The sequence below is a fragment of the Tachysurus fulvidraco genome, chromosome 11 (genome assembly GCF_022655615.1).
Source record: "Tachysurus fulvidraco isolate hzauxx_2018 chromosome 11, HZAU_PFXX_2.0, whole genome shotgun sequence".
NCBI lineage: Eukaryota > Metazoa > Chordata > Actinopteri > Siluriformes > Bagridae > Tachysurus > Tachysurus fulvidraco.
In genome coordinates, this window is record NC_062528.1 from 14,400,042 (window position 1) to 14,427,520 (window position 27,479).

The 27,479-nt window shown below is 36.3% G+C and overlaps 1 protein-coding gene across 8 annotated transcripts in view; it reads left to right on the forward strand.

The window, feature by feature from the left end:
• cadm2b (cell adhesion molecule 2b) overlaps positions 1 to 27,479 on the forward strand; it is a 162,013-nt gene that overhangs the window by 107,878 nt on the left and 26,656 nt on the right. For all 8 annotated transcript variants that reach the window (XM_047820832.1, XM_027147669.2, XM_027147675.2 and 5 more), the window contains one exon: positions 12,763 to 12,912. In XM_047820832.1, the coding sequence (XP_047676788.1) occupies positions 12,763 to 12,912 (150 nt within the window). The remainder of the gene's footprint in view (positions 1 to 12,762; positions 12,913 to 27,479) is intronic.

Consider the following 27,479-nt stretch of genomic DNA (forward strand, 5'->3'; position numbering starts at 1 on the left):
TACATTTTTTTTTTTGCTTTGAAACCTTTTCAAAATTCTCTAATTAAATACACATAAATCTGCATTCTAATAAAGCTTAAAATCTAGTCTTTTGATGTTAGAATTAGAATATTTATTTGACTCTGAAGACTCTCTCAAGAAAAAAAAGATTTTCACAGAACATAATTTCTTTATTATTCGAACAGGACGATACCATGCTTCGTTACAAAAAATAAGCTATTGTCAGGATAAAATGAAACAATGATCAATATTTTGTCAAATTCTCCAGAAATATCCTTCTAATTATGGCATGGGTATGAACTTGTGAAATGAATGCAGGTCATCTAAAAACAGTTTTGGGATCTGAATGTAGAAAAACTGATTTTGGTAAGCATTTCAAAATATATAATGTAACTTAATGTTTTCAGTGGACTTTGTAAGTTCTATAAAGTGAATTAAAATGTATACCATGGTAACACCTAAATGAACATATTATAATTCATTCATTCATTCATTCATTCATTCATTCATTCATTTTCTACCGCTTATCTGAACTTCTTGGGTCACGAGGAGCCTGTGCCTATCTCAGGCATCATCGGGCATCAAGGCAGGATACACCCTGGACGGAGTGCCAACCCATCGCAGGGCGCACACACACTCATTCACTCACGCAATCACACACTAAGGGCAATTTTCCAGAGATGCCAATCAACCTACCATGCATGTCTTTGAACCGGGGGAGGAAACCGGAGTACCCGGAGGAAACCCCTGAGGCACGAGGAGAACATGTAAACTCCACACACACAAGGCGGAGGCGGGAATCGAATCCCCAACCCTGGAGGTGTGAGGCGAGCATGCTAACCACTAAGGATTTCTTTAAAACTGGGAGCATGTGGTTAGAAATAAGCCACATTTGCCTCGCACCTACAGGGTTGGAGGTTTGATTCCTGCCTCCACCCTTGTTCTTCCTGTGCTTTGTGGATTTTCCTCCAGGTTCTCTCCAGTCTAAAGATGTGCTGTAGGCTGATTGGCATCTCTAAATTGACTTTTTGCCATGTGATGAACTGGGATGCGCCTTGTGCTCCCTTCGTGAGTCCCCTGCGATGGGGAGGATAAATGGTTCAGAAAATAGATGAGTGGATTTCTGTAAAGCAGTTTTGTGACTATTGTTAAAAACTCTATAACAATCAATACAATATAATGGCATTTACTCTAAATTGTTGAGTGAAGTTCAATTACTTACTCTACAGACAAGTATCAAAGACTTAAACTTGAGGTTCAGGCGTTCAGTAGATAAAGAGAAGCTTATGATGTGTGTGTGTTTTGGTTGATTGAAGATCTAAGAACTAAGACTGAATCCTTAAACTTACTTTAGAGGAAAAGGAGAACAGAACAGAGATCAACTTGTAATCAGCTTTTATGCCAGAACTCACTCTCACACTAACTCCTCTCTAATAGAGGTCTAGCTTGATGGTGTTTGGACCCTTACCTATTCCTATTGTCGTTTAAGAATATGGTTTTATTGAAGACAAGTTGCTCTTGATAACGGTGTCTGCCAAAGGCAATAAAGCAAAATAAAAATATATTCAAAGTGTCTAGACGAGTTGTGTCATTAACTCCAGGTATGGATTGTACATACATTTCAAACCTTCAGGACTTGAAAAATAAACACAGTGTGGTCCATGATAGCAGACAGCTCATATATTGTTACTTCAAGATTTCTGGCGGACCTTGATAGGAGTAGCAACAATAAACCTAGGTTGAATTTGATGTTGTATTGGATTGAGGGACTTGCAGGTCTGACAACAATCCCTAGCTTTGAAAGGCTGAGTTAGAAAAAGTGGTCCTTCATCCAGGATGAAATATCTGGAAGGCAGCCTGAGGAGTCCACTGGAGGGAATGACAGATAGGGCTGAGGATCATTAGCATAGTGATGTAGAGGTAGATGTGAGAGTGGATGAAAAGGCCAAGAATAGATGCCAACCATGGATCAGAGTTGGAAAGATATACTATACATCACTAGATTTAAGGGGAAAAAATCCTTATACTACTTGCATATTAATCTTTATAATTAACATGCAATTTCCAATAGTGTCCAAGAATGATATTGTAGTAAAATCTTTACATTTTTGTTTGCACTGTCTATTTTTGGTTTTGAACACACAATGCTGTTCATCTACCGCGATAGTTCTGCCAATAGGATTTAGCCCTTGGATCAACTCTAATCCTAAAGTAAGTGATGCAGCAGAGCTTTAATTCCTCAGTCTATGTAGCTCTTTCAGTGCCTCGTTTGTAGACTCTGCTCAAAATAGATCAGGTTCCAAAGTTTTAAATTGTTTATAAACTAATACCACCATCAGTTCCATCATGCTTGTCATCTGGTATATTGTGATCTATCCAAGTAAAGTAGCTGATGTAACTTAGCACATTTCAATCTTTAGACACAACTGCTTTGTATCGCTGCATTGTATTACGAAATCCAATTTTTGCAGTCATCACAATTTCTACATTGTTTTCTCATGATAATGTGCTAACAGCAAATTCTGATTATTATCAGATTGTTGACATTTTTCTCTTATTACACACCATTGTAACTGTGGTAGCTGTGTACCACTGTAATGTCAGTGAGGCACACGACCTGCTAATCTCTCAGAGGAACAACACAAATACAGCACCCATCAATAAATTAGCACCCGGATCACTAAACACCACAAGCATTTCAATATAAACATAGCTATGGTGTTTCAGGGTGTGTAACATGGAGTAATTAAGTATGACCTTTTTCTTCACACTGACAGCTGTCAATAAAATACCAATCTTAGAGAAAAAACTCTAGTCTCATTTGTGCTCTAGGCACTGTGAACAAGATTAAAAGGAAACATTATCGACCACCAACATCTGACCAATCAGGTTAAAGATGTGGTTATCCTTGTCAGAGCTTGTCAATCACCTGTTAATTAAGAAAGTTTGTTTTCTTGCACAAGCATTCAAAAATAAATGGCATGTGTGCGTGTTTGTTATAGGCTTGGCTTTAAAGAGCTTCGCCTTTTCAGAATGTGAGTGCCTATATATTTTGTATAGCTGTGTGTGTGTGTGTGTGTGTGTGTGTGTGTGTGTGTGTGTGTGTGTGTGTGTGTGTGTGTGTGTGTGTGTGTGTGTGCGTGCGTGCGTGAGCGCGCGTGTGTGTGGGTGTGTATGAAAATGAAACCTTTGCACGAAAGGTAATTCATCTTCTGTCTAATTACTGCAGCATGAGGACACTTCACAAACGCTGAACGTTAATTTTGCTATGCCCATTAAAGACAGCTGACAGACATACCCATCACATAGAATTCCAAATCATATTTCCTCTCCCATTAGTTCTCATTTAATCTGCTGCTGGCTCAGAGCTGTAAAGCCATGAAACGGGAATTGATCAGATAAGCGCACCATTCATTACTTCTCTCATAAGTGTTAAGTAGAAAAAATAGCACTTGTATAGTTGACTTGCAGTCTCAAGGGCTATCGCTAGATCTGTGAAAAAGTCATTTGAAATACGACTGGATGAATCTATTGAAGTCCCTGCTCGGATTTGCATCGCACTGATATTAACTCGCTTATAGAGAAGCTTTTGCTGTTCTCTTATCTAGATTTTCAGTAGCCCTGAGAATCAGTAACAGCATGATGAAGGGTTGTTTGTATCCCATGACACCCAGTGATGTGACACACACACACACACACACACATGCACACACACATGCACACACACACACACACACACACACACACACACACACACACACACACACACACACACACACACACACACACACACACTTACTTCTGTTGTACACTTCTGATGTCAACTTTAATATAGTGAATAAAGACTACATCAGTCCAGATTGAGAATGGGGGCTCATATCAGTGGGTAATGAACTGAGATGAGACCTTCTCCCTCCATGTGCTATGCAGTTTATTTGTTAGCTTTTTGGTTGTGCCTGCAGTCTATGGTTTGTTCTGCCATGCTTTGCTTCACTGCCTTCTGGCCATTCATCAAGGCCCAGATTTCCATTATGTGGCTCAGTCAGCTGAAATAGAAAAAAGCTTTTTTGGACCACATGGCCCATTCTCTCTCTCTCTCTCTCTCTCTCTCTCTCTCTCTCTCTCTCTCTCTCTCTCTCTCTCTCTCTCTCTCTCTCTCTCTCTCTCTCTCGTTGTGATTTTTGCCACTTCTCAGTAGATGTGCGGAAGACATGTTGACTGTATAATACAATGCTATAAAACAATGATTTTCATATACTTCTGTACATTAAAAACGTCACAAATAGAAAAAAATATAGAAAAATAAAAGAAATAAAGGAAATAAACACTTTGAGTCACACAAGCTTGAGTGCTGTGTTGTCTCACGGATCTTATCTTCAACTTGTTCTATTTGAACAATAAGTGACATGTAATCATACAGATTAGCATGTGCGGGATTAAAATGCTAACTAAGAGTTAACAGAACATTTTGCAACAGTGGTTCCAAGAATGTTTTCACTCTTAATATTCATGTGGATTTTATGTGTTTTTAATTTATTTTTGTTTGTTTTCTTGCCAAATTCCAGAAACATTTAGTTTAAAAATGACTGTATATTTCTATAATGTCAACTTTATTTGCATAGCACTATTCAAACAACACATGTTGACCAATGTGCTTTACAACATAAAAAAGAAATACAATTTTAATAATAGCAATACACACATTAACAGTAATAATAAAAAATATTTCAACAAGAGGGATATGCCATGGATAACAAGTATGTCTTCAGTTGTATTTTAAAAACGTGTACAGAATCAGCATCCCTGACATACATGGGTAAGCTATTCCAAAGTCTAGGTGCTACTGCCGCAAATGCGCGATCCCCTTTCCTTCTTAACTTGGTCCTTGGAATTTTAAGTAAATTTTGAGTTGTTGATCTCAATTTTCTTCCCGTTTGATGTTCAGTCAAATCTGATAAGTAAGATGGTGCAAGGCCATGCAGAGATTTATATACTAGTAAAAGTAACTTAAAATCAATCCTGTACTGTACAGGAAGCCGATGCAGGGAGACCAGGGACAGAGTGATGTGTTCATGTTTTTTATAAGGGTAGTTTTTATTGGATTAGAAACATAGGTGACAAACCTTCTAATAACTCTGTAAATCAAACCATCATATTAACCAATAAAATAGAATAAATATATATGTACCCAGGAAAAGTGGAGACATATAACAAATAGAAAATAATTTGTTTTAACATATCAACCCCAGCATTTATTCTATTGCCTATTGACTTTCACAAATAAAATGTTTGTAAGTTGGTTTAAATATAAAGTTGCTTGATTTGGACTTAATTCATAATATTAATTCTCTGTAGTCCAAAGCACCTTGATGCCTTGTTACTTGCTAGTGTATCAGAATCCTGGCACCTGCTACACTACACATATGACCAGCGATATGGTCCGGCTGTTGGTAGGAAATATTTTTGGTCGACAATCAGAATCAGTAATCTGAAGTGATATTTGTCAAGAGTGACTAATCTGAATAAAATACAGTACCCACAAAACCGCTAACTCTACTGCTATTGCAACACACTTCACATTATCTCACAAGTAAACAATTCAGTCATCAAGTAGAAATGAAGGTGACCCTACATGCAACTCACTGCTCACAGCTGAAATGTTAGCAAAAGACTTTCTGTTTTTTTTTGTTGTTTTTTTTTGTCGATCGTGCAAACAAGATGCTTCATTACCAGAGAAAATAACTTGCTGAATTTCCATAGTACATAATTAGTTTGTCATAGCTTTGAGTTTAATTGCATTAGTTTCCTAGTTAAATGTACTTCTGGACAAGAAGAACATGGGACTGGTCAAGTACACTGGAGCCTTGGCATCCCACATGGGCTCATTAATGAATTTGTGTTTTTTTGAACCCAGTTAATACAACAGATGTTTATTTCTGGAACATTTGGTTCTTCGTACCTGTCGAATACATGACGAATGTTCTTATAGCATTTTCTGTTAGCTGGGACATAAGGTTGAGTGTTAAAAATCCTGCTACTTTTGCTATTACTTGTCCACTTGAGGACAGTTTTATATTGCTACAGGCTTTGGACTCTATTTCTGTAACACAGCAAAACAATAGACTGGGCAGAGCAGTAGCAGGAGGCAGCTTTTTCCCCCAGCAGTAGACAGTAACAAAAAAGAAAAAAAAGAAGCTTTTTGTTAGAAGCCTTTTTTTTATTTTTTATGAAAGACAGCTGAATAAAGTGAGAAGACAAAAAAGATGGCTGGATAAAATAAGAATGAATGAATAAACCGACACAAGCTAATAAAGAGAGTAAATTAGGGTACAATAAATTCAAACATAAGTGGGTATCTTTCAGCATAACTTCCTGTGAATCTTTTTATATCGGTCAGTCAGATACTGTCTCGATTCAGAAGCATCTAAAGTCCATATTTAAAAATGTTTAGGTCTGTAAGTGAAATAAATGGATTTAATTAGTGATCTCTCTCATTCACTCATTTTCTACTGCTTATCCGAACTACCTCGGGTCACGGGGATTGGAGCCTGTGCCTATCTCAGGCGTCATCGGGCATCAAGGCAGGATACACCCTGGACAGAGTGCCAACCCATCGCAAGGCACACACACTCTCATTCACTCACGCAATCACACACTACGGACAATTTTCCAGAGATGCCAATCAACCTACCATGAATGTCTTTGGACCAGTGGAGGAAACCGGAGTACCCGGAGGTAACCCCCGAGGCATGGGGAGAACATGCAAACTCCACACACACACACAAGGCGGAGGCAGGAATCAAACCCCCAACCCTGGAGGTGTGAGGCGAGCGTGCTAACCACTAAGCCACCGTGCCCCCCCCCCTTAATTAGTGCTGTTTTGTATTTTTAATCTAAATTTTCAAGACTTAAAATGTCCAACCATTGATTACATGTTTCTCATTTATTAGAGCTATCCATTAGTATATAAACATAATTGTTTGAAATATATTTACTCTGACATTGTGGACTTTTGACAGACTGCCAAATGGTCGCATGAAAATCTATTAAAAAGTCTGGACAGAAAAACATGTCTTCAGTGTCAATAACACAATGCAAATCTTTTGACATTTGATATTCACAGTAATATAAACATACATCAAATAAATTATATGCTTAAATACATGAAGTTGATCTGCTAATGAAGTGAATTAACCTTAAGATGCTACACATGAAGACAAAGAAAAGGTTTCTGACATTTAACATTTTTGGAACAAGGACATGGACATTGAAGTCTCCAGGACAGAGGACATTTTTGACTTAATTGATATTTACGGGTTTTCTATAATGTAAATGATATCATAATGTATGTCCTAACAAGAATGAACTAATTTTATAGATGTTTCAGACCATTATATGTAACTATACATGGATAAAAGGAGGATGTGTCATTCCTGTTGGTAGGTTTGCTGTAGTATAAGTGAAATAAAACATGCCAGACCATGCTGTTAGTAGTAAATATTCAGTTTTGGGGTGGTATCACACTGGCATCACTCTCACGAGCTGGTGATTATTTTCTTATATATATATATATATATATATATATATATATATATATATATATATATATATATATATATATATATATATATATATATATAAAGATAATTACACAAAAACACATTAAATGAAAATATGGTACTTACCAGTTTTGTGTAACACAAATATATTCCAACATTTTTGGAATAATTCTTTTAATATAAATGCTTTGACTTGTGCAGTCAGACATAACTCTGTTGAATTGAGCAGATGAAATGCAGCAAAAGAGGAGCAGATTACATACCAGTTAAAAACGCAATGTAGGCCTATAAAGTCATTTTAATCCTCAGTGTACAGACGTAATCTTTACTCGAGGCCTTCAACAACAGCAGCAAAAAAACTGCAAATCTCTCATAAACCCTAAAAACAAGTACAAAGAGAAATGACCATGGTGTGGTTTCTCCCATTGTTTATCTGTCTAGTTGCCAGATGTAGTGTGGCCTTTTTAAAAAGATACACAAAAATAACTAGAAGAGTACACAAAATACTCTTCACAACTAGAAATTAACCTACAGGACACAAAAACACACATAAACATAGAAACACACACATATACGTGTATATATATATATATATATATATATATATATATATATATATATATATATATATATAATATTATTTTTTTTTTCTTTAAAAACTCATAAGAAGAATAAAACATAATCTGCTAAAGCATTTAAACTGAGACAAAAGGCAATATTTAGTTGCTTCCAAATATTTTTATTCTATGATTAGTGACCTAGAGTTGTCTACCAGCTGAAGACTATGGTTTCAGTAAAGAGAAAAAGAAAATAATTTTCAGGTCCAAATCCTTTTATGTGAGATGTCATCATTTGCTACCAGGCATGCGGCACAATTTTGCCACTGCACAATCTTGTCGTTTTGAGATTAAGCCTGAGTGAGCTTGCTGTGCTGTAATACTCTCCCTTTTGATGTAATATCGATATCTGTTATTAACTGATGCAGTGAAATTCTGTGTTCAATATCAGTGCACTGGCAATACACACTGCTGACCTAACAGCCTGAAATCCATCATGCGCAGCCTTGTGTACTCGCAATCTCCTGCTCAAGTTCACTTACTGTGGGTGTGGAAATTATCACATGTTTAATTTTTTTCTTCTGAAATTCTGTTTTTTAGTAGGCTGGTTACATGCTGAGGCATAAATTCTAGCAGTATACTGTATAACGAGATGTGAGATAAGAGCTTTCTCAAATGCTGTCTAAAACTGTTAAAATTTGTTCTTCTGCAAATCCTTCTCTTTTGTTCTTCTTTAATTAGTTTTTTTCTAGAATTAATTACTGAAATGTAAGACAGTTTTATATAACATCTAAAATGCTAGAACACGGAATCCGTTATTGCGTGACTTACTGGTTGTCGTTATTTTTAAGCATTCATGTGGTGTAGTTTTTGGCTGCTGGGACACTGTCTGTATTCCCATGATGAACTGCCGGTTAGTTTTAACGTTGACAAAAGCAGGCAGTCATCTGGATTGTAAATATAAAATCAAATGACAGTGTATGAAAACGAAGCATAAAAATGTCTAAAAGGGACATTCAGTTCTTTACAGTGTAATCTCTTTAACATAACATATATAACATATAACCTAATCTATAGCTGCATCTGTAATGCATACTGTATGTGATTCTAAGAATAGAATTTCAGCATGTTTCTTGTACTGAGAAATCACCAGAAAACCAATTCACTGTAGAATCATTTATGATGAAAGACTATGGGCAGCTGTTGGTGGAGTCAGGAAATATTTATTCCTACATATTTTTGCAGTTTCATGCAGTTTCATTAATTTTCCATTTAAAGTTGTTTGCAAATGAAACCTGTATAACTAATCCTTTCAGAGATGTGACTACTTTTTCAGAAAGAAAGATATAATGGTTATTTGTTAGTAACATTGTCAATATCGCTTCAAGTGTAGGTTCGTTCGTGCCCAGGTATCACCTCAGGGAAAAGTAAACATAATTAATTTTCTTTTTATATTCATGTCTTTATGTCTATTTGTTATGTAGATTAATAAATAAAACAAAATAGAAAAGTTTAGTGTGAGGTTTTTTAACATGCGTTTCATTATAACGTGTTTATTATAAGTTGTTTTGATGGAATTCAACAATGTTGAATTCCTTTAATTAATTTGCAACCTATAGAATAGCTAGAGGTCACATTTCAATAAAATCCCTCTGTATTTATTTCCTGCAGTGGATTTTAGCCAGTGTTTATTCCCCCAAAATATTGAAGAGAATTAATGACACTCTTTTGTTATATACTTGCGTTTAACATCTGTCTGTAGTGTTTTACTGTTCACCTAGGGATTTAACCTTAAGCGTGTTTGATCCATGTTCTTGATCCCAATCTTTTTTTTCCTGATAAACTACAAGACAGAGAGATGTGTAAGTTTCAAACCCCAGAGTCTATGATTGCTGCATCTCACACCTTGAAAGCTCCTGCTGCTCCTGACTGATGAGGAAAGCTGAATCCTCCACAGTGCCTACAACACGTACATAGCATGCGGTCCATGTTAGAGGCAGATCCAATGTCACCTTTATGAGAGCAGAACAATAAGATATGCTGGTGGGAAGCCCAGGTGATGCTTCCTTGCTGCTCAGAGACTGTCAAAACACAGGATTAACTCACTGGTAATGCGAGAGATGCTCACACACTGACCTCTGAGTAAGAGGAGTTATCATCGTGTTAGTTTGTCTGTTCGCTAGATCGCTGTGGTGAGCACTAACAAGGTTATGATACGTGTAATTTTGTGTAAGGTATACAAAATGATGAAGCAAATAATCAAAGAAGGTGGGGGTTGGAGGGGTTTCTTTCTTACCAAAAGCCGTACAAAGCTGATTATTTTCTTTTAAGAAGTAACAAAACCAGTAAAAAACAAGAAGCATTATATTTTTCTTATTCAACAGCACTTTCATATTAATGACAGCACATCACACTTTTTATTTATCTCCTTCCTCTTCCTTTCTCTTCTTCTTCTTCTTCTTCTTCTTCTTCTTCTTCTTCTTCTTCTTCTTCTTCTTCTTCTTCTCCTGACACTGACACCCTTACTTCACCATTACAAAAATGACATGAATATTTAGTTTATGCATATGAATATAGATAATGTTAATGTACAATGAATTTCTTATATTGCACATTCACATTCATGAATGGATAGAAAACAACACGTAAAATGTGTATTAATATTGGTACAAGGTTAAAATATGGCATAAGTAAAGCACATTTAAAAAAAGGACTGTTCAGACATTGTTAAATAACAGTGTTGTTACAAATCTATAGTAAATATACTCAGAGTTGCTGTTATAGAAAACTAATGAACACCTTCTGACCGAACAGAAGCAAGAATTTAACAGTGCCATGGTGTAACTGAATAGAAAATAAGCTCTGTGGTAAAAAGCTTAACTCTTGGCTTATGCACAACAAAAAAAGAAGAAGTTAGAGAGGAGAGGAAGCCAAGAGTGCAATTAAGGGACTTTTCAGCAACAAAAAGAGAACAAATGTGGAGTAAGACATAACAGAGTCCACTGAGGGAACGTGATTATGCTTGGCTTGGGCGGCTTCTATAGACATTTTCACTCTTACGGTTGTATTAACACACACACACACACACACACACACACACACACACACACACACACACACACACACACACACACACACACACACACACACACACACACACACACACACACAGATATGGACATTAAAACAAACATTTAGGCTATTTTCTCCCACTCCTAGAAGAGAAAAGAAGCAGTCTCTAGCACAGATCGAAGTTTGTCGTGGTTGGGATTTTGTGTCAATTTAGCGCCCAGCTGCAGCAACAGAAGATGCCAGGCAAACATGACTTGGTCTAATTAGGCCCTGCTACCAATTACTGCTGATCGAGCGTCAGAGGGAGAGAAGAGTGCATGAAAAGAAAAGCAGGAATAATGTCACTGTGCTTGTGAAGTGAGACATTGTTGACTGTGTACAGACACTGTTGTGTATATGTTTATTTTTTCTATAGATTTTCTGTACACTACATTCAGTGTTGTCTTCTTGGCTGCTGGAAGCTGAAGGATTCTCATGTGTATTATAAGTTTAGCCATCAGTCACAATTAACAGTATCTAAATACAGCCTTGGTTACCTGTAACAAGCTTCTTTGTGTCAGAACATGAATGCAGTTTTAAAAAAACACATGTATCACTTCAAGTTATATTCAGTCATTATCAAAAATAAACCTGTGCTGTATTTCCAAACTCAAATTTAATTTAAATTCGTTCAGCATTAGCTACTAAAGGTGCATATGAGTAGTTGGTACAAATATTATTTGGAAATATTGCCAGTTTATTGTTTATTGTAGTACTCTCATTATTTTCTTATACTGTAAGTGTTTCCTTTAAACTAAAATATTCCTGATATTTATAATTTTTTGAGAAATCAGTCAGTTTACTTTGTTTTTGCTTTTTTTTCCCTCCATAATTTTTCTGGTACTTTTTCAATACGCTTTCATACAGTATGATGGTTTAGTGTTTTAGTGGTTGACTCTTGATTTCTGTCTCCGTCCTGTCCCATTATCTCCCTGTGCTTCTATGGTTTCCTCAGAGTACTCCAGTTTCCTCCCCCAGTCTAAATACATGTTTTGTAGGCTGAATGGCATCTTTAAATTGTCCTTTGTGTGTAAATGGGTGTGTCTGTGTGTGTCGATTGTGCCCTGCTGTCCGGACTGTTTACTATCTTTTGCCCAGAGTCCCCTGGAACAGACTCCAGGTTCCCTGTGAACCTTCATAGCATAAAAGGTGGTTCTTCTGTATTCACTAATTATGTAGAAACATGTTTGCTGAGAATGGATATCTTGGATATGACCCACCACCATTCCTCCTATGCTGAAGTGTTGACATTTATTTTCAGTCAGAATGACTATTTTATTTGACTAATGATAAGGAAGAAATAAATTGCATTTTGTACACTGTGAAACATTCATCATCATATTTTTCAGCTCTTTACAGATGTTTATTATGAGCCCCACTACCAGAGAATTATTTTATGGAAGAAAATTTTTTGATGGATTTTTAGATGATTAAAGGTATATAGACTATGCGCTATAATGCACAGGTCTGTCCTTGCAGTAGTCACTAAGAATAATTTATTTTCCTGTTTTTCTCTCTTTCGTGTGTCAATGCAGGCAGTCAGAGCCAGTTTCCTGTCACCCAGAATGTGACAGTGGTGGAGGGGAGCACAGCCAACATGACCTGCCGTGTGGATTACAACGATAACACCTCCCTCCAGTGGTCAAACCCTGCACAGCAAACCCTTTTCTTTGGGGACAAGAAAGGTCAGTGTGACTGGGTCAGTTTATAAGCCTTTGCTCTGGAGACCTTGGGGAAAGTGTGCCATTTGGGGAGACATATGAGAACCCAGTCATGTGGAACATTATGTAGATCAGATGTATTCAAACTTTTCCTTTATTCAAACTTTTTACTTTGCACTTTGTTGAAAATTTGTGCTTTAATGACATTTCTTCCCTGCTCAAGGAAGCAAATATTTACAATCAATGTAAAATTATAATTACTATTCAAATAATTTGTAGTGTTCAGTTTTAGACTACATATGCCTACATCACGTTGTTTTTCTTTTTCAGTTGAAAGTAGTCAGTGAAATACCTCATAAATATTTTAACTACATATCCATCTACACTGTAAGAGAGATGGTTAAAAACATGCGTAAACACATCCTGAAGATAAGCTTTGTTTCAGCTCACAGGTACTCCAAACACTGGATTGCTTCAAGTTTCATTTTTTAAATAAAATATTTAAATCTTGTCAAGACACTTGGAGATAAAAACAGAGAAATAAGTTCACGTAATTTAATGGGGTGATCCTGTTTTATAGTCTAATGATAGTTAATGTGAACATGCTGATATATTTTATTTCAAGGAACTCTAATAGACTGTTACAAACTAGTTTATTTTCCATTTCTAATCAGCATACCAATGTCAAGAACATTCTCCATTGATCATGACAGAAAGTGAGGGCACCATCAGTCTTTCATGTAAGGAAATCAAGTCAAGGAAAGAGATTACAATGAGATGAGATGGGTGGAAAGGGGCAGACCTTCCAGAGGAGGGTCAATGAAAACATTGGCACAACTGTCAATCATTCAAGATTCTTACATCAGCTTCCTGAGCTGTCATTTTTTTATTGGGGGCCTTTATTTATTTTGACTGCTGTTTTGGTGTAGAATTGCATTCCTGCATAGTCTGATGGTAAAGTGCAGAGCTCCTACTGTATGTAAAATGCAAATATGTTGGTAGGCCTGATGCAATAATTTTATCAGCAAGTGTATAGGACTGTAGCTTCTTCCCTTCACAATAAAATCTCATGTTAAAGTGTTGATTTAACACATTCAGAGTGTTCAGTTGGACACACACACACACACACACACACACACACACACACACACACACACACACACACATATATACAGTATATATATATATATATATATATATATATATATATATATATATATATATATATATATATATATATATATATATATATACACACACACACTCAGTAAGTCTTTAGCAGTATGTTAAATATCTACATCTTTATATAACTTGTATTAACAATTATTTGCAGCTATGATTTTTAGTTATATTGAAAATGACTAATTACAGCTTTAAGGCATTGTAACAGAGTCAGGTCCAAACCTCCAATTGTCCTTATTTAAGACATGCTTGGTGATTTTGGTGATTATTCACAAGTGGACGTTGCATCAGTTACAATGATGTTTACCCATTGGGAAAAAAATGATCTAAAACATAAGGGATATTGGTCAAGTTTCGGTCTTAGTTACATATGACAGTGACACAATTCAGCAAGATGATCTTGCAAGAATGGATCAGAACAGTAACATTGATGGTGCTATTAGTGCAAATTTTGAAGCATTGAAACTGGAATAATACGTTGCTGCGTTATTAAATCCCACTTGCACCAAAATGTTAGTAATCTAGGAAACCGCTGTTGGGAATTAGATCAACATGTCGACAAAAGATATTTACATAATAATATTTTTTCAAAAAAATCAATGATTTTCATCAAAAATAAATCTTGACATTACTGATGATCACATGTTAATGATAAAAAATATGATAAGTTATTCAGGTTGGGTGTTATTCAGGTGAATGCTTCATTGTCATTTTGCTGTAAAATTCATGTTAAGCTTCATTTCTTATGTTCAAAGTGAGTACAAAGTAACTTTCCCAATTATCTCAGTACCTTTGAATGTCATTCTCTCAGGAAAGACAATTTCCCTCAATCTGTTCAATACACATTGCCCTCATACTACTATGTAGGTAGTTTTTCAATGTTTTGGAGGAAGTAATTTGGAGCAGGCACTGGCCAGGTCTCTCTGACAAAAAAACTAGGCTGTTTCTCTGGTGGAAAAGAGCAGCTTCATTAGCCTGCTGCACTGACATTTAAGATTTTGTGTGCATCAGTGTGAGTGCAAAAAAGATTTCTCACATTTAAAAGAATGTATCGTGTCTCATGTACGCTCAAGTCTTTGCTTTGCCTGGGGAAAAAATATACACATATATTTGTAATAGTGTACTGTGCTAGAACAAAAGTGACAAGTGTGTTTTAGCATGGTGTGTAGATTCAGTGCTACAAAACTCTATCAGCTTTAAGATAAAGGCAAACTTTGCGACACAGAACTCTGGGAAGTCGAACAAGCAGCCTGAACAGTTTTAAGAGTTTGTGCAAAGGGGGTTTAGATAAAACGCTGCAAATGATCTTGGTTTTGAGTTTTTAGCATTTGTTGATTTATCAACATTTGTAATTTATTCCACATTTTAATGATTACAAATTAGTCTATTACAAAAAAAGTTACAAAGCAGCAATTGGTACACAAATGTGCCTGAACAGTACTGAAGTACCATCTCACATACTGTAAATCTACAAAATTTTCAGGTGACCTATCCTTTAGTCCATGTCTTTAGTCATAATTACTTTAATGCCTTGAAGTAGAAATACTGATAATCTTGTCCACAGCTTGGTGGCCAGATAGTAATCAGATTGTAAGGTTCTGGCACATGTATGAGAGCCTACTGGCAGAATTCCATCTTACTTGGTCCTCAAATATTTTAAACAGAGGTCACGTTTCCTTTCTCTGTATTTTTAAATGATCCAGACATGAGATGAAAGCTCAGTCACTACACTAGCCGTGGGGTCCGTGGAAATCAAGTCCAAGGAAATTTAAAACTACACAGATATTCTCTAAAGGGGATTTGAGACCTGGCAAGTGCACTAAAGTTTCAGCACAATGTTTGCTTGGCAACTAACCATTAGTGCCTTCTCGTGTGTAGGCATGAGGACAGATTTGCTGTTGTTAAGGTGAAGTAAAACTGACAGGTCTGTGATCGATATCACAGAGACACAGAGGCTCACTGGCCATACCAGAGACTTCTTGGGATGACTGTCCTTTTTGCTAGTGGAATCTGATGATAATTGAATGGCCCGAAGAGGAGAGTAGCGGCCCTCAGAAAGCACTGACAAACAGGGACAGAGAAATGCCATTTGTTGTGCTGGCAAACTTACAAGCACACAGCCTGCAGAAATATACAACCTGCTGGGGCTGTCTTTTAGAGACTTATTCTGTCACCCATTTTGCAGCATGATTTATTTAGCCTTTTTGTCTCTAGTCACATATGGGCAAAAAGCTGCCAGTTTTCCCAAAGGTATATTTGCCTCAAAGGTTCCCGGTGTAAGTGCTTTCAGGAATCACATATGCTTCTTTTAATTCCTGCTGATCAGTTAGCTTGTGGATCAAAGTCTTAAATTCTTGGGAAGATCTTTTCCGAGTTATAATTGGCCATCACCAAAACCGAGCACATTATCTGTAAAATATGTAAACATACACATTTATACCTGTGCTCTCTGTGGGACCAAAGAGTCTTTGTCAGCAGCAGGCTGGAGGGATGAGCTAGCTCCCGAGGGAGCACCAGCTGATAAGAGAGGCCACTTATAGAGAAAGGATATCATGAGAGATAGAAAGAGGGAACGAAAGTGAGGCAAAATAGCCACAATTAGATCTACGCCTTGCATCTGAACATCTCCTGTCTGAAGAGGATGCAGGATTGTCTAGTTGTCAAGTTGTCTGTATGTACTTGTTTATCTTAAGAAAGAAAGAAAGAAAGAAAGAAAGAAAGAAAGAAAGAAAGAAAGAAAGAAAGAAAGAAAGAAAGAATCAAACAAAACAAGGAAAGTTATATATAATAAAGCAACAAAGATAAAACCAAATACATTTAGAAAACGAACAAAACTGAGGAAGTTTGACAAACAAACTACAAAAACAATAAAGTTAGTCAAAACTGTTTTTCAGTTATGTTTGAGTCAAACAAACCAAAAATCAATTTTAACACTGTTTTTGTTCCTTCAATTTGAATAATTATGACATCCATAAACATCTTTAGATTTGTATTCATGCTATTTTTATATTTTTCTTACACACTATATTAATTTTTTAGTGCAATGTACATTTCTCTGTGGCATGTCATTAAATCCCCATTTGTCAAAAGCTCATTTCTGGCCCATGCTGCTAAAGGTGTGACATCATCATATTCACATGCACATTCATCACATTAACAGCGTAACATTACACTCACAGTAAGCAATGCTCAAAGCTCAAATGATCAGCTTAAGGTATCGACTATGTTCACTTCAATGCCTGCTGGCACAAGAGTGATGAAATAAACCCCCAGAGGCTGACAGATCCAATACAGTAATTCCAACCAACCAATCGCCTAAGCCACATATGCTTAATAGAAAAGTGCTAGTGAGACCATTTGGTTTATTTCAATCTAAAAATGACTATCACTGTTGGCTTTCATTTACAGTCATCCATTCCTGCATCAGAATTTTGCAGTGTGAATATTTAGTACATCTGTATACAAAGGGCCAGATTTGGGGCTATACAAATGCGTACATGTGAAGATTATGAAGAGGTTAAGAACACGGCTGTAAATGTTTTCACCATAGCCAGAATCCTTATCACGTCTGCATGGATTTCAATGGTGCTGTGTTACTAAAGGGCAGTGAGTCTACTCTCAGACCCGAAGCCCTTAATCATCCATCCATTAGATAGCTCACCCATGCACCTCAGTTACCTACCAAAATAATGACATGTCTGTGCTCCTTTTCATCCCCTTTTGAAATGTCTGAGTAGTAGAACTATGTCATTTTGCTGCTAGGAGCTAACAGGCCTCTGTCTGAAACATGACAAAAATCAAGAGCAGCAATGAACTGTAGCAACTGCTGTATGTGATCCAGCTGAATATGTGAAGAAATTACAAACAGGAATTCCAGTGTCTGCCTGGGTAAAAAAAAAAAGCATCATGTTGTGTTTACGCAGCTAATCAGAGTGAATGCCCCTCTGTTAACGAATGGGATACATTATTTATTCAACCAGCTGTTAAAAAGAAATTGACCTTCATGCATGCTCAAGATATCACTGGTTGTAGTGATTGTGACTCTGTGAATTGGATAATCTTTTGTGATAAACATAAAAACAATAAAATAGCACCGTTATAATGGCATCATTATCTATTAGATACGAACATCATGATGACCTTTGTCCCGTTGGCTGTAGTTTTATATGTGTGTGTGTGTGTGTGTGTGTGTGTGTGTGTGTGTGTGTGTGTGGGTGGGTGGGTTTGTGTGTGTGTGGTATATATACAAAATATGGAAAACATGAAATGTGTATGTAAATGTGTTAAATGGCTAAAATAAGCCTGTTTAATTGCTTCTACGGTATGAAATGACATGCCATAGCTCTGGCTAAAAACTGTGATTTTGTATTCATTAAAGTGACATTCCTTTCAAACATATATTTCTATAAAAAATGTTTAAAATGTGTCTAAATGTCTATATATCCCTATATGACTCATGCCCAAGCCTGTATAATTACTCAGAAATAAGCATGGACATTATGATGATTTTAATTGGACTTTCTAACTTATTCTTAAGTATGCTGATGCTTTGTTATAGACATAACTAACTGCAGTTATACAGCTTATGACAGGTACTATATGATATTATGTATGCTGTATAATGCATTTTAAATGTATTTGCCACACTCATAGGAAGTGTGACTGCTAAAGTCTTGCATGATAGTTAGTCATAGCCTGATCATTATACAGTATGTTGCATATCAGGATAACTGAGAGATATTAGAATTTTATTTTTCCATAATAAAGTGCTTTTCTGTTTTTTGTAGCTTATTCTACCATTCAAAATTTGAGGTGAGGTGGAGGTGGCTTGCTCAAGATGACTTGAAGAGAGGCTAATCCACTCTTAGGCTTTGTAGCAAACAGCACATGAATTTCAAAAAGACAGTCAATAACAGATACAGGGATGTGCACTACCACCCTGTGCAACTGGGGGAAATCACATACAGTTTTTTTTTTTTTTAACATTTAATCAGCATTTTGTAAAATGTCAGCAAACATATTATGTTTTTTTTTTTTTTTTTTTTTTCACAATGCTGGCTCTTTCCAAGTCTTTTCCATTTTAGCAAGTATGAAAGAGTTGACATTTACTTTCATGCTAAGTATTTCAGCATTTTATAATTCGGACACTTTTGCCTGGGGCACATACACGCTTCCAGTCACTTCAGATGCATTAGCTGCATTATAGTGGGATCAAACACGATGACCTGGTTGATTAGGTTTATTCTCTCGCATAGTGATGAGCTGTCTTGACTGACTTCATCTGAATAAGCTACAAAGCTTGTATATGGCCTATAGGCTCACAGTCGGAGCGACATTTCAGGTTCATGCATCGAAATAGCACATTATTCTTCAAACAAATGTTGCAATGGCAATATTGTACTGTTAGGTTCCCTTAACCACTTTTATTTACTATTCACCAGTACAGAGGTGGAAACACTTGAATAATTGTACTTTGTTACACTACTTAAAATAATTTTGGGGTATTTAAACTAGTGAAATTGAATATTTGTACACTTACTTAATTACACTTCCAGAAAAAGAATTTTTCACTCATTACATTTTTATTTAGACTTTAAAAGTACTCATTACGAATAACAAAGCTCTCTTCTCTTAAAAGTATTAATGTTTTTGAACTTTCACTTTTATAATGTCTCAGTACACTTTCCACCCTGTTAAAACGTTAATAAAATACAGAGTTGACTAGCGATGAATGTTCAGTCCATAATTAATTTGTCCTTACAATTTGCCAAATGTATACTGCAGAATATTACAAATTAAGTTGCTGAACTCCATCTGTAAATATTATAACTTGAACCTCACAGTGAATGTTGCAAGTTAACTGCTAATTTAATAAAAGTCTGGGTTCATGTTGATCGTCATCAATAATACGAATGTCAGAGTATGCAAGTATATCATATTTTTTCATATTTAAGTCACTTCTATTAACTTATATTTTGTCATGCTATGTCTGTAGTAACTCGTGTTAAATCATTTGAAGAATTGAATAAATCAGTTAAAGAAGGCTTAATGTAAAGTGTTAGCTCTTTTGTTACATAGTAATGTTGAGATGAGAGCGAGATGACTAGTTCACTCTCTTTTATCCCCTTACCTTGCTTCTGGCTTGACTATAACTCATGAACTTGCGTGAGGCAACACCCACACAAGGTCTAAATCTGACAACAGCCTACTCAGCAAAGTGCTAGCTTCAAAGTGTAGAGTCAGGATGTATGCATGTACGTGTGTCCCTTACAAAACACATGTGGAGGTGTTCTTCCTCTCTGAAACTTGCACTAAAATCGATCCTAGCTACAAGCCTCTTTGGTCATAGTGCTGATCAGACGAAGAGACAAATAAACTGCTCTCTGGTCCTTTCTGTCTGTACTCATGAATTATGTATAGGTAGGATATCCATACTGTGGTGTCTGCAGACTGCCCGAGACATGGTACTGTCGACCGCTGTGGTTTGTGTGTGTATTACGAGAGCACACACATCCATCTTACCTTACAGCCATTAGAGGTGAACAATGAAAGAAGCACCCCCATGATGAGTTACCACAGTGCAAAAAAATCAATGCGTTCCATATGTATCCCTTAGTGTTCCGCTATTAATGTGCAACCAACTTATGATTCATCACACAGAAAAAAAACACAAATTAGACCGATGCACAACACTGTGTGATTTACTGGTTCGTCTGTTCGTGTCCTGTTTAGGCGAAAAACAACACCTGCAAAACCTGCCCGAAATCCATTTCACACTTTTTTAATGAGAGATGTAAAGTGCTTGTTATTGCAGAGTATAATAGGTACTGAATAATTGATGTGCAGTTTTACGATGAAATAAGACTGAGATAATGGAAGGAGGTAAATGTAAAGGCAGATGAATACCTACACTTTAAGATGTGATGTAAAAGGTCTGAAACACAATACAAAGTCATTGGATGAATCCGTACAGGTCTAATTGAGGATAGTTGCACTGAATGAACCTGGGTCAAGACTTGTGCTTTAAAAGCATACCTCAAATGTTGATGCCACTCAAATGCTTCCTGGAATTCATTAGGAACATTCAGCTCACAACTGGTAAAGGTCAAATGCAGAGTGGGCTCTTAATTGGCCTGGGGCAATTAGAATGTTGTTATCTTCAAAATTACTGCATTAATGGACTCGTTAAATTGGTCATTAGCCAAGGAGATTCAGACAGCCATGGACGGTGCATTAGATTTTATGAGCAAAAATTCAATTATCATGCAAAACAAAAATTAGCATACAATGAGCTCTTTAGGGCAAGGACAAAAGTGCAACTACATTGTCTTTCAAAGCTAATATACCTGGAGTAACCATATTCCACCATCATCTTCATTTTTGTCTCAATATCTTCTGTAAAATTGTAACTAAATCCTTATGTGAATTGTTCATAGTGCAAAATGACACCTATATAAACCCTTTCTGAGAAATGACATGAACATACATATACATTTTCCAAAAATGATCAGCTAAAGAAAGAAATAGCTAAAAAAACCTAAGACAAGTCATATAAGGTTGTGTAATAACACATTTATGTTCCAATGCCATGACAACTCAATCAGTAACCCTAAAAACAAACTCTGTCCTTTCTCTGCATCATCAGGAAAGAATGTCAGGAGAAAAGGAAAGAAGATAACCAGAGCATTAGCAGAGATTAAGATCAGAGAAATAGGATTGTTTTAGCATGGTCTATTGCTATAACATAGAATTTGAATGCTGTTTGTTACTGACATCCGTCACCATTTTGGAGGAAAAGCACTGAGTTACTAAAGGTTTGGATGTGTAAATCATGTAAACTTTATTTAAAAAAAAAATCTAAACCGATTTACTTGATGGTCTACAAAAGAAAGCGTGATCAAAATAACAGATTTGGTAATGCCAACAGCATTTAAATAGAGGCTTTGAAAAGGATTTTATTCAGAGGTAGTTATTAACTCTTTTATTTTGTGTTAATATTCAATTTGAACAGTTTGTTGATGCTTCTCACTGCTTTTAATTGGCAGTACACTGGACTGGTAATTATGTGTTTGTGGCAAGGTTCATGTTTTGTTTACCTTTGCAGGAGTCCCTTAGAGACCTAAACTCACCACGGCTAAAGGAACAAATAGCACACGCAAAGTTTACATATTGTTCCTCCCCTGACCTGGCATGTAATTTACTCCATTATTCTTTATCACCAGCAATGTGCCCACCATTTGCAAGCGCTATTAATTCCATTGCACTTGCAAATTAACAAATGTTATATGGGATCATATGGTGCCATTTGCAATGTTAAATTATGTGAGCTATACGAGATTATGACAAAACAAAATGCTTAGAAAGTGATGAGGTTAATGAATGATCTAATTAATAAGATCCATGGTACATTATGTCTCATTAGAGGAAGAAAAATTGGGAGTTGAAATCAACAAAAGAAGGAATATATGTATTGTATATGAACATTTTTACAAATATATTAGCTTGACTCTAAGTCAGACATTCATTCATTCATTCATTCATTCATTTATTCATTCATTCATTCATTCATTCATTCATTCATTTTCTACCGCTTATCCGAACTTCTCGGGTCACAGGTAGCCTGTGACTATCTCAGGCGTCATCGGGCATCAAGGCAGGATACACCCTGGACTGAGTGAAGTCAGACATGTATTTCTTAATTATATGTAATGATGGTTGGTCATGATTTTAGATGAGAGGGTAAAATCTGATATTTCTCAAAAGTAATACTGTTATAATGATAATATTAGTAATGCTTAAGCATTATTTTGCAAGGTCTCATCAATGACAAACCAAGAATTGTGTGAGGCAAACATTTCAAATTACTACAATTGATTTATGAGTGAGGTATTAAAAATAGCAAGTGAGATGAGGATCCTATCTAGGGGCATTTTACCCTGTGTAATCTGCCTGAATCTACAGTTTGAACTAGAAAGAAATCAGCCTAAGCCTCTCTTCTCCATACCATTCTGTGTATATTTTTCTTCCAAACGTTCTTCCAGACATTTGTGAAATATCAAAGAATCTAATTATAAGGCCAAAAATGAAATCTTAAAATTATGTCTATTTATTATCTATGACTTTGTCTTTTTTTCTTTTAAAGATAAACATAAATATAGGGTTCCATTTTTGGAGTCCACTTCAGATTATATGTCACTGATACACTTTCCTTTGCCCTGCTTGCTGTCACATTTATACAAGTCATCACAGTCTATCTGCTATTAAAGAACAATGCTTAAAAGCACTTGTAAAGGGACAGCAACAATAGCATTCCTTAAAATGCCTCATACTGCTTATTGCTTTCTATAAAGCACCTGATTAATTACCTCAACAACGTATGTCCAATTTTTTTCTGACTAGTCAGCAACAACAAAATTAGTAAAATATGCCTCGGTTGTTCACATGCCTTCAGAATCTAACACCTTAAAACCACCATCACGGCCTACCTCTTCCTTTCACACTGACAGTAATTGCCTATTTTAAAGCTCTCTATCTTACACAGAGCTAAATGGATTCCTAATGGACTTGTTATACCATTAACAATAGACAAATAAAATATATAGAGCTGTATGACATTTAAAAAGTCTTCTGGTAAACAGCATTAACTCAGTCATTAAGAAAGGGAAACCTTAATTCCATTAAGTTTGTTGAAGCTTTATTTCTCTATATTTGGGTAATGAGTTAATGCATAAAAAGCCTCTTTATAAGTCTGTTATTAGTGTTGGATTTAAACATGTGTAGAGGCGTTGTTAGAAAAAGCAAGTTAAAATTTGCAGCAAATAAAAGTTTGTTGTACATTACATTTTAGGTTGGATAATTGTTTGGGATAACTTTATTATTAATTTAATTGTTATGGATAATACATTATAAACATTGTAAAGAGCCGTATTCAGAATATCATACAAATGTTATGGGTTTAGATGGACACACTGTGATTCTACACTGGATAATACGTAATAAATTACTGAAAACTGCATTTAAAATTGTAGTGTCATACATGATAATGATAAATTAGCAATAACATCCTATGTATAATAAACATTCTGCTTGTCTAGCATGTATATTATTAGCAATTGGCAGCCTCTCATGGTGTACATAGCTTACAGGCATATATATTAGCAAGTGATACATTGAATACTATGATACAGTGATAGATTATGATATTTTATTTGCTACGGCAGGTTAGCCAGGGAGAAAATATTAACTCACTCAATATATTGAGGTTCATCCATGTTATTTTAAATTGGACATACCACATTTTTTACTTGAGATCGGTGGTGGTCTTATAAAACTTATATGCATTATTTTCAATTCAGTTTTATTTGTAGAGAGTTCAGTAGTGATTGTCAAAATGCAAAATACATCAATAATGAGTAAGCCAGAAAAACTTGCTGAGATGACACAAGAAAGAAATTTTGAGAAGAGCCACAACAAAAGGAATCTATTCATTTCTCTCTAGAATAGCCGCTAAGGGATCAATTCAGCTTTGGCTCTCAAAAATGATTTCAATGATTTATGTCCAAAAAATGTTGCACCCAGGACCTTGAATGCTAATTCAAATTGCGGACTTCACATATCTGGAGATACGTAGTCAAGTTCTTTCTAACTACCATGACATAAATGACACAGATGTAGATGCCATGTTCAAAAGCATGTTTAAGAAAAAACTTTAATGTTCAGTGGGAAAGATTTAAACCCTCTGAGTTACATTGGAGAAGGGACAGGAATTTTTTTTCTTCCCGTAACTGCTGGCTCTGAATGTCCCAAGTGCATTCAGAGGCATATGTCAGATTTATTGCATTAGTTATTGTTACCGGCGCACTGTAAGTTAGGAATAAAACATGACAAGGCATGCTTTTAGAGGAAAATAATCAACCAGGGGTCGTGTAATGCAGCCCAACATGAAACAGAACAGTCATTCCCTGTTCCCAGTCATTTTTCTATGAGTTAATAAGGCAATAAAAATGCAGCTTGTTAGAAAGAAAACAGAAAGGACAAGTTCTCTGCCATGAAAACTTTTCTTTTAAAAAACTTAAATATACAGCTTTAATCCAACATAATTCCTGAGTACAGACACTGCAGATTCCTTCCAACAATGTTAAATAAACTTATAATATAATTGATTTTGTAATAGGGGGGCACGGTGGCTTAGTGGTTAGCATGTTTACCTCACACCTCCAGGGTTGGGGGTTCGATTCCCGCCTCCTCCTTGTGTTTGAGGAGTTTGCATGTTCTCCCTGTGCCTCGGGTTTTCCTCTGGGTACTTCGGTTTCCTTCCCCGGTCCAAAGACATGCATGGGAGGTTGATTGGCATCTCTGGAAAATTGTCCGTAGTGTGTGATTGCATGAGTGAATGAGAGTATGTGCGCCCTGCGATAGGTTGGCACTCCGTCCAGGGTGTATCCTGCCTTGATGCCCGATGACGCCTGAGATAGGCACAGGCTCTCTGTGACCCGAGGTAGTTCGGATATCCCATGATGGATTGAGAAATAATCCGTGCAACTTTGTGTATGCAAGGATTATATGCCTGTTCATTGCAGGGCACTTGGCATGCAAACATGGAAAAAACAAAAGAAACGTGCAGATAGTAATCAGAGCTCAGGGTTCACCTTGAGCTGTGAGGCAGCAATGATGCTCACTGCGCCCACAAGTTGCGTATACTTTTAGTACATACCTAATGGATACTTTTCTGTGTGCCAATCAATATACATGTAAATATTGTAAAAATATATATATATATAAATATGTATATGCAGTGTGTGTGTACATACATGTGTGTGTCATATTTATCTATTTGAAGATCCTTTTTCCGATATACACATCATCGTTCTTGGATCTTGTTTATCCTATAATCACTGACCACCTGCAGCAAAGTGCTGACTGGTTGTAAGTGTTTTAGGGTAGCGACATCCTGTCTACAGCAAGAAACAAGCTTGGATTCCAGTAATCATCACTTCCTGCACACACACTGACCGTCTGCAGCCAGCAGTTAAAGCAGTCTAATTGCACAGAGGGAAGAGCTTGGCTTCTTTAAACACATTAGTATCAAGACCAATATGCCAGCTGCATTGGAACAGACACCACCACACTGCTGGACTCCCTCCTTTGGCTCTTTTTTTGGTGTGATTTTGGCAGCATAAGTGTGAATCAAGTCCAAATTCCAAAGTGAGAAGCTTTGACACCCCTCATCTAAGATGTTCATCATTTGCACAAGATGATAAGGTTCAGTATATCAGATTTGCTATTATGATTGTAATCTAATTTTTTCCTTTTTAAATGCTTACAATCATGTCATAGATATATCATTCTCCACCATTTTGCATTTCATCCAGTGCTGGACTTATTAAAATCAATATGTCTAATCTCTGAGAAGGGAAAACATTTATGAGGCCATTTATGGAATAAAATAATGTTATATTTGCATGGCTGCTTCAACATTAGGTAGTTTTCCTGTTAGCCAAGATATCAGAAGTATCAGAGGCTCAGATTTGAGTCTACTGAGACCTTCATCAGCAGCGAGACAGAGGTAGAGTACACAAGGTCAGCTCTCTGGATTTATGATGTTCTCTCAATGCAGTAAATGGCACAGAGGAAATCAGGAGCATGCCTGATACCATCCATTTCATCACTTTGACTTCTTTAAGCTCTGTAAAAAAAAATATGAGCTTTGTCGGGTGCTGGCATTTCACTGAGATTATGACAGATCACGGCTCAGTCTGGGCATTTCAATCCTTATAGTGGGAGGAATGTTTTTTTCCGGCTATGTTTGGCCTGGTTTGAATTGATAACAGTTGTCTTTAGGGCTATTTAAACCCTTTGTATATATACCTCATCAATGGATTTACAATTATGATCTGAGCTTAACCCCAATGAGTCAAAAAAAGACAGTCTAAGATTTGGCATTTATTGGTACATCTTTAAGCTGTTCATGGAATTCTGACAAAATCCAAAGACCATTTCTTTTACTATAGGCACTTCTCTATTAAATATCTGAAGTCCTGTACCTTCTGCTAAACCACTTGCCCAGCATGCTATCTTTGTGTTATTTGAATAAAATAAAATGCTACATCTTTTCCACTATCCTCAACATTTAGCTGCTATCTTTTGCCTGCAGCACAAACAAGCAACTTGAGCCTCAGCTAGGCTTATCATCAACTTTCTGTTCTGTGTGTATGCATGTGTTTGTGTGATTTCTGGAAACAACAAGGGATGCTACTCTCTCATCTGTCTCCTTGTCTCTCTGTGTCTGAGGGAGATAGAAGGATGTGGGCCAGTGGAAGTGTGTCATCTGCTCCAAGGCTTTGATGGGTTCTGTTTCTGTCTCTCTGGGCTTCAATGCTGCTCTGTCTTGTGCTGAGCTAACTCACACC